Source organism: Annulohypoxylon truncatum (genome assembly GCF_022578515.1).
Source record: "Annulohypoxylon truncatum strain CBS 140777 unplaced genomic scaffold F4807scaffold_39, whole genome shotgun sequence".
NCBI classification, from domain to species: domain Eukaryota; kingdom Fungi; phylum Ascomycota; class Sordariomycetes; order Xylariales; family Hypoxylaceae; genus Annulohypoxylon; species Annulohypoxylon truncatum.
The window spans coordinates 47366-59571 of NW_025953825.1; the positions used below are offsets into that span (position 1 = coordinate 47366).

The window sequence follows — 12206 nt, forward strand, 5'->3', positions numbered from 1 at the left end:
CGACGGGGTAGCATGACGTTACATAGGTAGGTTCGTGATCTCGCTTATCTTCGACTATATCCTTTTGACCGCATCTTTAACTTATTGTGTCCTTGGTTGTTAGTGCCTGGGCGCCCCCTTTTAAAATCATACACTCAAAAACCTTGTGCAAACTATTAGCAGCTCTCGTTCAACTTTTCTACTCTAAAATAATACACCATTACAGAATTCTTAGTCTATTTCGCTACCACTAGCTATTCGTACCATTCATAGTACGGTAATTGTTTGGCGAGAGATGACTCACTTGGGCTCGTTTCTGCAATAGACGCTCTGGTGGAGCTACGGAGACAGAACCAGGAAGTGGCGCATTCAAAGACTACGGATTACGAAATTGAAGGTCATTGCTTGATTAGCAAACCCACGTAATTGAAGAAATAAAGCCCTTCGCCAACATATTCGTCAATTAAAACCCGTCATCGATGACTTGGAAACTCTAGACCAAAGCAAACCCTTGACATGAGATCTGGCTCCCGTGAACGCCGTACACTTATCCATGCACAGACACGCCCCCACCCAGCGAGTTCTTGGTAAACGAAGCCGCCTAAGTATACACGCTTTCGGTCCATGAATTGACTTGCAGTCCTGTCTCAGCCATATTCGCATCCTTCAAATAATCCAGTGGCATCCATACAAGATGCCCCTTGATCTGGTCAAGTTTCTTACGGATGTCATCCGGGGGCAGGAACCTGTCGAAGATATGACCGGCTTTGACCCCTTTTGGAGGTAAGAAGGTATTGTAATCTTCAAATGTTTTTACTGTACTCAAGTTAGATTCCCCGAGCTTGTAATCTTCAACCCCGTCTCGATTTACTGGCACTTACCGTTGTCATCAGGATCCGCGTGGAATAGATGTCTAAAAACTTGTGTGTTCGTCGTCGCATTGGTGGTCCACATATCCCAGAGTTCATCTCTCATTGGATCTTCAACGAACTTGTAACTGTCATCTCTATCCCAGATGTCGTTAGGTGAGTTTTCTCCCGGCGGCTGAGCATTTGGGTCGTTGCTCGCGTCGCGCTGTTGCGGTGGTAATAAACCTAAATGCTCTCGCCAAAGATATCTCCTCAAGGTAGCTGCATGCCTCCCCGCCTCAAAGGGCTGACCATCCATGACACTCTGGATCTTATCGGTATCTTCCATGACGATTGATAGTTCACTATCGTGATTACCCAGCTGAGACCGATCGTTTAGGTTGCTTGACCCACAGATGACAATGCGATCATCGACAATGAGGAGCTTGGCGTGGATATATAGCTCCTCTTGAATCCAATTGTCAACTTCCTCTTGGGAATCACCCTCCCAGGGTTCTTCCGAGAGCGTCCCAGTGTTAGCCATGGCATGATGGGCTACACTTGAAGCTGATTTGGTATCGTAGCCATCCTGTTTAGCTTCTTCGAAGCGACGTTTGGCCTCATTACTTTTCGTATTTTCTGCAATTTCCTTCTGTTCCTCTCTTTTACCCATGTGCTCATCCCGTTCGCCCTCGACATCTACGATACCATGGATACCTTCACCCATAATCTCCTCTGCTTCGGCACGCTGAACTTCCTGGTACTTGACGCCAGAGATCTCTTCTTGCTTCTTGATTGCGGGTGTCTTGTTTAAGCGATCATAGGAACGCAGGTTGAAGAGGAAAATATGGTCTCTCGGATTGACACCCTGTGCACTGATCTGTTCGAAGATTGAATGTTCGCCACGGCATATCGACTTATATTGATAATCCATGATAGCGCGTGTGCCCGTTGCCGCATCGTCACGAAGGTCCCCAGCGAATCCGGGGATGGCGGGAATGACAATTATAACTCGGAATTTCCTTCCTTCTTTGCCAGCTCTTACGCAGGCGTCCACAATTGCCTTTCCCACCGTGTTGTGAATGGGAGATTGTTGATCACCGGTTGCAGTAATGAAGAACTGGTTCTCGATGTAGACATAATGCCGAGCGTTGCGTATTACCTCCGAATACGCATTCTGGATGCTGTGGTCTGTCAGTATCCCACTGGACCAGTCAGCGCTGCTACGGACGATTTGGGCATGAATTGTGCCTCGTCCATCGAGGTGTTTGCTCTCTACAGGCGTTAAAGGATGAAGCACATATTCACCAACTGGGTGTTTCGGTCGCTGCACACCCACAAGGTCCTCGTCAACGCCCTCTCGGCCCCGTAGCATTAGCCAGTCAAACCTGTCATCTCTTTTATACTTGTCTCGCTTGATAAAATTCCAACGCAAGACAAAGTGCTCGGCAATATCGTAGACGCACGGCCCAATGACCCCCATAGCCACGTCATGCCACGGCATCCGTCCGTAGTCAGCCTTACTCAACTCATTCTGCTTCCAGTCTTGGACGTTCTGAAAATCCATGACACGGTTATTGTTGAAATCTTGGCCTGGCCAAATTTCGTTGGCGACCCCTTCAGGATGAACGTCGGAGAGGATATGTTGGTGATCGTCCCAGCGACCAAAACAAAGGTCTAGGCCTCCAATAAAAGCCATCGCGTAGTCGATGACGATGAATTTCTCATGGTGAGCCCAGTAGAATGTCATATCAGCAGCATTCTCTAAGAAGTTATGATCAGGGTGTCGCATGACTTTGATGTTGCCATAGCCTGGAGAACCCTCAGGACACAAGCTCTGCAGCGCATGCTTCGTGTGTTCGGAGTTACAAGTTATTGCCGCTTCAACCTCGCGGTAAACCATAACATAGATTTTGACGCCAGCTTCAGCACGGCGCTTTAGGATTCTGTCTAAGCGCCATTCCTGATTAAAATACGGAGGCCTGCGGAGAAATAGCTCGGGCGAAAGCCACCAATCCGCGATGTAGATAGTCTCTTTCGCCTGCTCCAGAGCTAGGGATACGGCCTGCATATATAAATAAGCTTGTTACTCTGGAAAGAAAAAGAGGAAGAAGGAGAAAAAAACCATAAATTGAAGGCACACTTACCCAGAAGTAGTCCCTCCCGTCCACATACCATTTGATGAGATTGCCATCACGCTCGGGGAAATACGAGTTGAAACGGTGATTTCCGGAGATCTTGCTGCGCTTCTCATCGCATGCCTTCTCATGTTCTTCGTCATGACGGTGTTCCGGATTAAACTATAGGGGGTCATCTGTGAGAGAAATGTTCATGGAGTGCGGTGCCGATAGCTCTGGTGAAAGGAGAAACTTACGAGATTTGCAAGTTTCCCAAGCTTGTGTCTGAAATTCAATTAGTGTACTAGATTTGAGATTTACTCTCATCATTGTAGACGTACTTCTTGTGGATAAGATTTATTTTTGCATCATGCAAGTGAGTGTCCTTGAGTTTCTCTTTCAAGTCGTGGAATGGGTGTTTTAATTTATCGACGAAATCCGAATGCTCATGCCCACCATCGTGTTCATGAGAGCCAGGCATGGTAGATCTATACACCGTCTTATTTCATTGACATCTAAAAAGGGGTTGAATAGGGTGCGATGGCTTCAAGAGCAGTCAGAGCGGTCGGAGAGGTCGGAGAGGTCGGAGAACACGACGGATGGAAGTTGACTAATATTACACTATAAGGTAAATAGATGATGACGACGCTGTGGAGTATTAGGGGAAGGCACTAACTCTAGACACGGCGATTGAGGAAGAGAAGAAAGAATTGAGTATAAAGTGTCAAGTGGGGGATAAGAGACAGGAGGAGAAAGGACAAAACAGAGGCCTAATGTTTTTTGTATTGTGTGTAGTGTAGTAGGTATGTGAGGATACATGTAGATGTTAGGGTATGAAGATGTAAAAGAAACTTCGTCATAAGTGGCTGATTGACTTGCTCCGGGATATTGAAACAGGTAAGACCATGTAAGTAACCAAACCTACATGGGAAGTTGCCGGGGACCTAGGTGAGTACTTATATTACGAGGAAGGCAGGGTCTCTTCTTTTTTTTAAACTTGAATTGTAACAGCGTAACCAGTGGTTCTTGACAAAAAGATATTCGAGGTGCCATGACGGCAATACGGCACTTTTCTCACTTCCCCCTCGGATAGCTGCAGGTGAGGAAGAATTAGGTACATATGGATGTACGGTAACCAAGATCTCTCTTCAAAAGTCTTGGTCTTTAGGTAGGTACCCAATTAGATACATCCTACATAGTAGATGCCAAGATGCCAGGTGTGGTTGCTTGATCAAAAAGAAAAGAGTTCGAGTTTAGACAAGTACTCGAGCATGATGACGTCATTAGCATTTATGTAGCCAGGTAGCTACGCTAACAAGCCACGATCCACAGCACCGAGAGGACTTCGAAGGTAGCCCGGTAGTCGTGGCTGGTAAGTTGAAAGACCCCTCCTCCTGCCCCTCTTTAAGCCCCCACTACACATCACTCCTGAAGCTATGCCATGCAGTCCATGCCGGATAGGTAGAGTTTCGTATCACGTACCCCTATCCACTTGAACTTATTGTCATTGACCGCCCTTCCACTCTATTTGGTCTACGTCCATAATACTCTTCTTGAATTTCCAGTCCAGTTCAGTCCACTCCAGTCCAGTCCCAAGTTCAAAAAATAAACCGCAATATGTCTGCCCCTACCTTCCCTCCCGGCGGTACTCTGCTTCAGACTTTCAAGAAGTCCTTCGTCGACGTGCCAATCGATGCCAACAACGACAATGCCATCTCCACCACCGAGTTCCTTGACGCAGCCGAGTCTCTAACTACCATGTTTGGTTCGTCCACAACCTACAACCAAGTATAAGTAGAACTCGTTACTCACCACCGACCCCGCGTAGATGTCCTCGGATCAGTCGCTTTCTCGCCGGTCAAGTCTGACATGTTGGGCAATGTTAAGGTAAGGGCGGAACCAGACAATGTATTGGGCACCGCATGGTATTAACCCGTACAAGAAAATCCGCGAACGTCAACTCGCCGCCCCTGCCGAATCCGAGACACTACAAGCTCTCGTCATCAACGAGCTAAAAACAAAGAAGCACACCGCCACGGAGGGGCTTCTGTGGCTAACACGGTATGATGTTGCTTAGTCCCTCCTTAGACATCAAACACCAACTAATCAACTATCTAAATCAGTGGATTGGAGTTTACTTGCATCGCACTTAGCCAGAACATAGCCCAGGAAGCCGAAGAACTCTCCACCTCCTTCAGGAACGCGTACGGCTCGACTCTCAAACCTCACCATGGCATTCTCATCAAGCCTGTTTTCTCTGCCGCGATGAGTGCCTGCCCATACCGCAAAGATTTCTACCCCAAGCTAGGAGAGGACCAGGCTAGCGTCGCTTCCGAGTTGAGGGCTTACTTGGCTGCCCTCGAGAACATTGTCGGAATATTGAAGGGATTCCAGAGCCGAAAGGAGGCTAAGTGGTGATAGGGAAGCCAAGATCTCGTCCCAGGCCTACCGATTTCGGATAGCAGCGATCAAAATTATGCTGGTCTTTATATATTATCTATAGAGCACATCTGCTTCTCGATGGTTGACCAAGTGCTTTAATATAGGGCATGCCGCAAACTGTAATCAAAAGATAACATCAGCCAGGCTCCGCTACATAACGTTACCATATTACACACGTAAGGGTGCCTCGGAAAAAATCAGGTTTCGGTGAATATTCTAGCCACGGTCGACAAGTAATTGATCTTACAATGAACGTGTCCGCCTGACAAGTTGGTACGCCTCTGCCTGGGTGGGCAGGTCACTATCTGGTAGTTCTTACACGAGTTAGCTGTAAAGTATACTGAGGATTCCAACAATCACTAATTCTATCATTTTGGCGGGTGAATCTTCAAACTGGTTGAATTGGTTACTAAAATAGACTCAAGGGATGGTTTAGTTCTGGCATATGAGCCATAACAACTATCTACGAAAGTAGTGCTTAGAAAAGAAACTGTCAGCTACCTAAGGTGACGAACAACTAGATTCGTGGTAGTACACAATATTGTCATACTCCCGCAGTCTATACCGTTTAGATTGACCTAAAATATAGCTAGGATGCCTTCAATATTGCCCAGTTAATAGGGGCCGAGTTACAGGTGAAGTTTCCCGTGGCACCAACATGATCATCGACAGGGAATCTATCGCTTCATGTCAGCCAATAAATTAAGATGTAGATACGAAAGTATCGAAGCAGTTACTTACCTAATGATAGCCGAATTGATATTATCTATCACGTCCTTGCTGCCAATGTCAACCCGTGAACTTAAGCCGTCGGTACGATGAACACCAAACGCGCAAGTCCCACACACGGTCAGATAACTATATTCACTATCCATATAGTCTCCCGTTTCAAAGAAGCCCGGGTTTGCTTTGAGTTCGGTGATAATGGCGGAACAGTCGCTGCAAAGAGCCGACTCAAGAGTGGAGGTGTCTACGAAGTTGGTCTCGGCGCAGATCTCGGTGTGGTTACCATTGTGGTAGGTCTCATAGAAGCGTTTGTCGAGCGAGTCCACGTCGCTGAGAGGGGGCTTATAGGAGTCTCTAAGGTATACGTTAACTATGCTGCCATTTGGGTGCTGGACTTGGCGCTCGACAAAAGTCCCGTTGAGACCTGGGAGTTGAACTGCTGTCGCGAAGCTGGAAACGAGAAAAGCCCAGGTAGTAAATATGGATAACTGCATCGTGATCATGCTTCCTATAGCGTAGTAGTATGTTTTAACAATGTTCAGTGTGTTCGCATATGCAAGTGCGCTTCGCCGTCTTTGATATCCTGGACTTGAATAGGTAGGTAGGCAGTCTAGATTTTATAAGGACAAGTACGCATATCTCACAACTACGGTCCTACATATAAGGTGATAGTACCATGAGGCACAGAATAGATGAGAAACAATTAGTACAGAGAGCGTGCCTCATTCATTTGAGATACCTTCCTGAATAGGATGTGTTGCTCAAGTCACATGAAACCAGGTCCCTAGCAATATTCATCACATACCCAAGCCACTCAATCAAACGTAGGCTCCTAATCAATCTCATGGCCTGTTTCCTTTTATTGTGTTTTCCCTCCAACGATTAGCTCTTAAATCCCTTGCAATATTTCTCGTCCTCTGTCCCGGCCAGGTGAATGTAATTTTCCGAAGCGGGACTATACATACCTAGGCATGAACCTTGCTATCTCGCGAAGTACTATGGGATCTGAGATAACGAGGGGATCTGAAGTGTTGTTGGAGAGGAAAAATAAAACTAGTTTAATCATATACCTGTACGACCACTTTACATAAGACTTATCCCTTGCGTTAGGTATGGCACGTACCTACCTGGATATGTAATGAAATGCTATGACAGTGGCTGACTGCGATAAAATGAAGTAAATTAGAAGACAATCATGAGGTTTATTCTGGCTGGCCGCAAACTCCCCAGTACTCGTTATCATTCATCTGGATTTGAGACCAATATCTAAAAGGTCCCCAGGTAATCTTTTGGGTCCGTCTCTCCCTCCAGGATGGATAGAGATATGCTATATGTAATATATATATATATAGCTTTTCATGTCAAACTACATGTATCATTTACTAGAAATCTTCAAGTAAAGCGAAGAAGTACTAGTGCTGGACAGCACCCCTAACTTCGATCATCATCATACTCCTGCTATGGACTTCTCAGAGATTAGATCAAATCATCCCACCGCCCTTGAACTGATACGCGTTTCTACATATGAGAACGTACCTATGATGACATCTTACGGAGCGTGTCTTATTCAGGAAGGACTATGTCCCCTCCGCTAGTGGACATTCGATTATGTTACAATCTAGATGCCAAGGGCCAAAGTCGTCATTGTTCCGCCTATGATTTTATCCGCTGAATGCAGGGGCACTGAGGAGTATTAAGTTGCGGACATAGGATGTGCCAAGTCCGTGTCGCATAGGAGCCAGCCTTCCGTACCAAGTCGTAGGTCCCGTTAATATGTGTCATTCTGGAAGTCGGAAACAAGCCTGCTTGGGATATCTGGTTATTCGTTATTCCTTACCTACTTAAGACACACTAACACGCCGAATGGTAACTATGATTTACAACCTCCGGTGGACTTCTTCGCTGTCCTAATATTTAGGAAGAGATAATAGGAGTCGAACTCAGTCGGAGTTATAAACTCTGGATAAGATACTGAAGCTTCTCTATGCTCGTCAACATCGTACATTTGCCAAGCTATTCCCTAACATCACACTGCTAAGTGCCTACATACGTCAGTACTCAAGTAGATGGTTAGTAACTGGCAGGCGATATCATACCCCTACTCCTATAAGTTCTCTACAGGATGTGTAATAACTATATTCCCGATCTAGATCCTAGTTCTTTGAAGCACCTAGTAGCTGCAGGGTTGTAAATAGTAACTTCAAGTGTCGTCATAAGGACCGGAATTCTGCTTTTAGCCATGATACGAACCTATTATACCATTGGTTAGAATCTTCAGTATGCTGCATCAATATAATATTCCAACGATCTGGAAATGACCCCTGGCTATCACATGGCTCCTGAGCCTGTCCATATTTCTGAGGGTCGGTCTTGAGATTTTTTTCTTTTTGTTTTATTTAGATGCCGCATACACTGACAATATCAAGTATGGTGCTATAATATTTCTAACCTACTCCAATTGTACTTACATTCCGTTTGCATTTCCTCACGATGCTTGTCAGTGTAGCCAACATTGTGGTGGGGTTCATTGTGTTGTTTGTATCTGCTGCTCCTACGTGCCCGCTCGATGGACCTGCTTTCCCCAAACCTCTTCGTCTTTCCGAAAATGAGGCGGTTAAAACTGCCGTAGCAAACTTGCAGGAAAAGTTCGTTAATATCACGGCAGGGGCTCAGAATTATTCCATGTCGATACAAGTCTTCTCAGCCAACGACCCAATACCCCTATTCTCTTTGTCGCATACGGCACCGAGCCTCGCAAGCCAAAATACAACTGGAGTAAAAACGGTGGACGAAAACACTATATTCAGACTCGGAAGCCTGACTAAAATTTACACGATATACGCCTTCTTGATCAATGCGGGCGATAGCCACTGGAACGAACCTATCACCAGATACATACCCGAACTACAAGCACTAGCTAATCGATCGGACCCTGTAAACTATGTAGCATGGGATGAAATCACTCTTGGAGGGCTAGCAACGCAATTGACAGGAATTCCGCGTGAATGTTAGTGCCAATATTGAGCTCGGGTAGCGTACAGCTAATCGAGGGCAGATGCGTTACTTGGAGAACTTACACAGTCAAGAAAAACAAGGGGCCAAGTGATCCAGCTTGGATTTCCACCTTTATCCCAGGATCAAAAACCTCCAGTAAGTGGGTCGAGAAGCTATGATAATCAACTCCTAATTGGAGCTCGCGGTTCAAAGTAGCACTCAATGTTGACGTTACGTACGACAGTGCGGAGCGTTTCCAACCTGTGATCGAGCACGTAAGTTACAAATCACGCACGGGATGAGTATCAGGTCGTTGACAAAGATCTCAAGAATTTTTCCAAGGAATTGGCTTATTCTATCCATCTTTGGCACCTTTTCAGTCGCCAGCGTACTCCAATGTCGCATTCCAGCTCCTGTAAGTATATAACAGGGTTCACCGAGTCGAGAACACAGTTGACAGAAGTTTCCAGAGGCTACGCTCTCGAAACGATCACGGGAAGGGCTTTCCAAACTCTATTGGACGAAACAGTAATCAAGCCATTGGGATTGAACAATACATTTCTTCGAGCTCCAGAGGATTCACGGGGAATCATACCTGGTGATCACGTCACAACGGGATGGGCATTTGACATAGGTGAATCGGCCGCGTGAGTATATGGTATAATCCAATCATGGCGGTAGACGTTAATGTGAGCAAAGGACTGGAAATATGTATGCGTCGGCATCAGATTTATCTGCCTTAGGTCGAGCAATCCTCAGTCATAGATTGCTTTCACCGGTTACGACCCGCCGCTGGCTAAAGCCGTTTGCATTTTCGTCGGACCCGCTAGCTATGGTCGGTAGTATGTAACATCGAGAGCTATTCAACCTAGTTTCCCCTTACCCCTTTTACCCCTATTCTATATCTCGTTGTCCGTACCAAAACTCAGATCCTTCCTATATGGATCAGCCCGAAGACATTTTAAATCTCCTCTACCTCTCAACTGAAAGAATTAACAACTAATTCCTATTACTCAGTGCCTTGGGGGGCTAGGAGGATTAAGTTGGAAGACACATATCGATATACTACGGCTTTTAACAAAGCTGGAAATATAGGAGACTATTCAGCCCTCTTGGCCATATTACCGGATTTTGATATAGGAATATCGATTCTTCTCGCCGGTGATCTCCCTGGCAATGCTGGATTTGGTCTTGCTGGTACGCACATCACGATACACAAAACAACATGAAAACGTGAGAATGCTTACTTCGAGACAGATATCATCGGAGAATCTCTTCTTCTATCGATAGAAGAAGCTGCTCGATCTGAAGCGGGTTCATTATATGCTGGTCATTACGTTTTCCCGGACGGAAAATTGAATTCATCGATGACAATTACTACTGACGAGCTCCCTGGGTTAAGCATTTCCCAGTGGTTCAGCAACGGGACAAATTTTGCTCGGATAGCTACAGCCCTACAGAACCAGTACACCCCAGTCACTCCGCGCATTAGGCTTTATCCAAGCGGACTTGAGGGACCTGCTGAGGATGGTGGAAAGCGCGTTGCCTTCAAAGCAATGTTCGAAGATGCGGACGCCCCGAGAAACGACAATAAGATGTTCTCGACTGAGTGCGGGTCGTGGGTCTCGATCGAGTCGGTGATATACGGATCGGCAGCTATGGACGAGCTCATTTTCAACCTAGATTCTGGCGGCAAGGTTGTTAGTGTTACATCCCCATCGTTGAGAGTTACCTTAAACAAAGAATAATATTGTATTTATTCCTGTCAATTGTGTATCACATTCACGAGACGTATACATCATAACCATGTTTCTACCTATTGTGAAAAAGATCGGGAAGTCAGGGCCGGGTTCTTCGTTAGCCCCCTTTTCTTTCTTTTCCATCTAGAACTACATAGGTAGAATGGCATGGATGCAAATTTCTATAACATTGATTATAGACCTTGGTTGGGACACCGATGGTGATATTTACGAATATCCCTCTTACATACCTACTTGATGACTGAATGTCGCTCGTCCACCCCATATGCATTACGATTGTCTGTCTATCCTACCTAGGTAAGCCTTGAGTTAAGTGAAAATAACCTATGAGGAACTAATCCCACTAACAAATACCTTTTGGGAAATTATTGCTCGATTGCACACTGGTGAGGTAAAAATGGGGAATCAGACAAGATGGTCTGATTTATCACCTCTGCTCCGCTACGTTGGTTTCCCATCTCGGACTGAAGCGGAAATTTCAACTTGTCCGGGATCCGCAGCAAGCGGTAGATATATTTCATATATCCTCAATATTCTAAATCATCATTGCTCACTTGAGCTTCAATAAAATACCCTACCTACATCATACTTTGGAGGTCCCTTACCTCTAGACTCTCACAGTAAACATACGAAATCTCTCTTCAACAATCCGAAATCACTTCAGCACCAAATATGCCTTTCTTGTCAACGCCCTTAACGCTCTCGGCCACTGGGGGTATCCTAGGTTCTGCTTGGTTGTCAGGTTGGTTTATGAAGGTTCCCTGATTAGAGTAGACCGAGTCTCACGCGATTACGATATATAGGGAGTATCGGAGCATTGTCTATCTGCGCGGTGCCTGCGATTCTTCAGAGCGGGACCACAGTGGAAGGACTTCTCAAAGGTTGGCACCTGCAATTTAGTAGAGGGATGCACTACATACCAACAACAAGTGCCTTCATTGCCCTAAACTACATATGTCTAGCGCACAGACACAGAGTGCAGGGCCTGGAGTGGAGAGGATTCGCGGCGGGAGCTGTATCCAATCTATTGCTGGCCCCGTTTACGCTGCTATTTATCGGAGGAATCAACAACATCATGATAACAGCTATGTCGGGCACCGGCAAACCACTTAGCCAAGAGGCTGTTAGGAAATTGATCGATACATGGGGAGGCTTGAATGCTGTTCGACTTCTTATGCCGTTGGCGGGTGCGGTGCTGGGCTTCTGGAATCTACTTCAGTAATTACCTGGGTTTGGGAAGCTGGAATGATTAACTTTGTAAATATATGTCAAGATTAGGTAAAATATTCGTAATGCTACTCCTCACTGTAGATTTACACACTAACGGGCTGTAAACGATG

General features: G+C 45.8%; 5 protein-coding genes across 5 annotated transcripts; 3 read left to right on the forward strand and 2 right to left on the reverse strand.

The window, feature by feature from the left end:
• Window positions 1-580: 580 nt before the first annotated feature.
• On the reverse strand, window positions 581-3425 carry F4807DRAFT_464249 (phospholipase D/nuclease; the record flags this gene model as incomplete). The annotated part of the gene is made up of 5 exons (XM_048002090.1): window positions 581-795; window positions 861-2892; window positions 2975-3127; window positions 3202-3229; window positions 3286-3425. 5 exons carry the CDS (start codon window positions 3423-3425, stop codon window positions 581-583), a joined length of 2568 nt encoding a protein of 855 aa, XP_047850308.1.
• Window positions 3426-4196: 771 nt separating this feature from the next.
• F4807DRAFT_252479 (het-c) lies at window positions 4197-5756 on the forward strand. Its single transcript, XM_047994387.1, has 4 exons — window positions 4197-4709; window positions 4773-4831; window positions 4887-5005; window positions 5068-5756. The coding sequence occupies exons 1-4, from the start codon at window positions 4562-4564 to the stop codon at window positions 5360-5362; spliced, it is 621 nt and encodes a 206-aa protein (XP_047850309.1). The 5' UTR covers window positions 4197-4561; the 3' UTR covers window positions 5363-5756.
• Window positions 5757-5975: 219 nt separating this feature from the next.
• Window positions 5976-6606, reverse strand: F4807DRAFT_464251 (putative necrosis-inducing factor-domain-containing protein; the record flags this gene model as incomplete). Its single annotated transcript, XM_048002091.1, has 2 exons — window positions 5976-6063; window positions 6128-6606. 2 exons carry the CDS (start codon window positions 6604-6606, stop codon window positions 5976-5978), a joined length of 567 nt encoding a protein of 188 aa, XP_047850310.1.
• A 1805-nt stretch (window positions 6607-8411) lies between these two features.
• Window positions 8412-11066, forward strand: F4807DRAFT_441438 (beta-lactamase/transpeptidase-like protein). Its single transcript, XM_047999384.1, has 8 exons — window positions 8412-9119; window positions 9168-9262; window positions 9351-9381; window positions 9437-9521; window positions 9577-9753; window positions 9806-9948; window positions 10124-10303; window positions 10364-11066. Exons 1-8 carry the CDS (start codon window positions 8603-8605, stop codon window positions 10852-10854), a joined length of 1719 nt encoding a protein of 572 aa, XP_047850311.1. The 5' UTR covers window positions 8412-8602; the 3' UTR covers window positions 10855-11066.
• Window positions 11067-11271: 205 nt separating this feature from the next.
• F4807DRAFT_252662 (uncharacterized protein) lies at window positions 11272-12199 on the forward strand. Its single transcript, XM_047994389.1, has 2 exons — window positions 11272-11608; window positions 11670-12199. Exons 1-2 carry the CDS (start codon window positions 11539-11541, stop codon window positions 12086-12088), a joined length of 489 nt encoding a protein of 162 aa, XP_047850312.1. The 5' UTR covers window positions 11272-11538; the 3' UTR covers window positions 12089-12199.
• The last annotated feature ends 7 nt before the right edge of the window (window positions 12200-12206 follow it).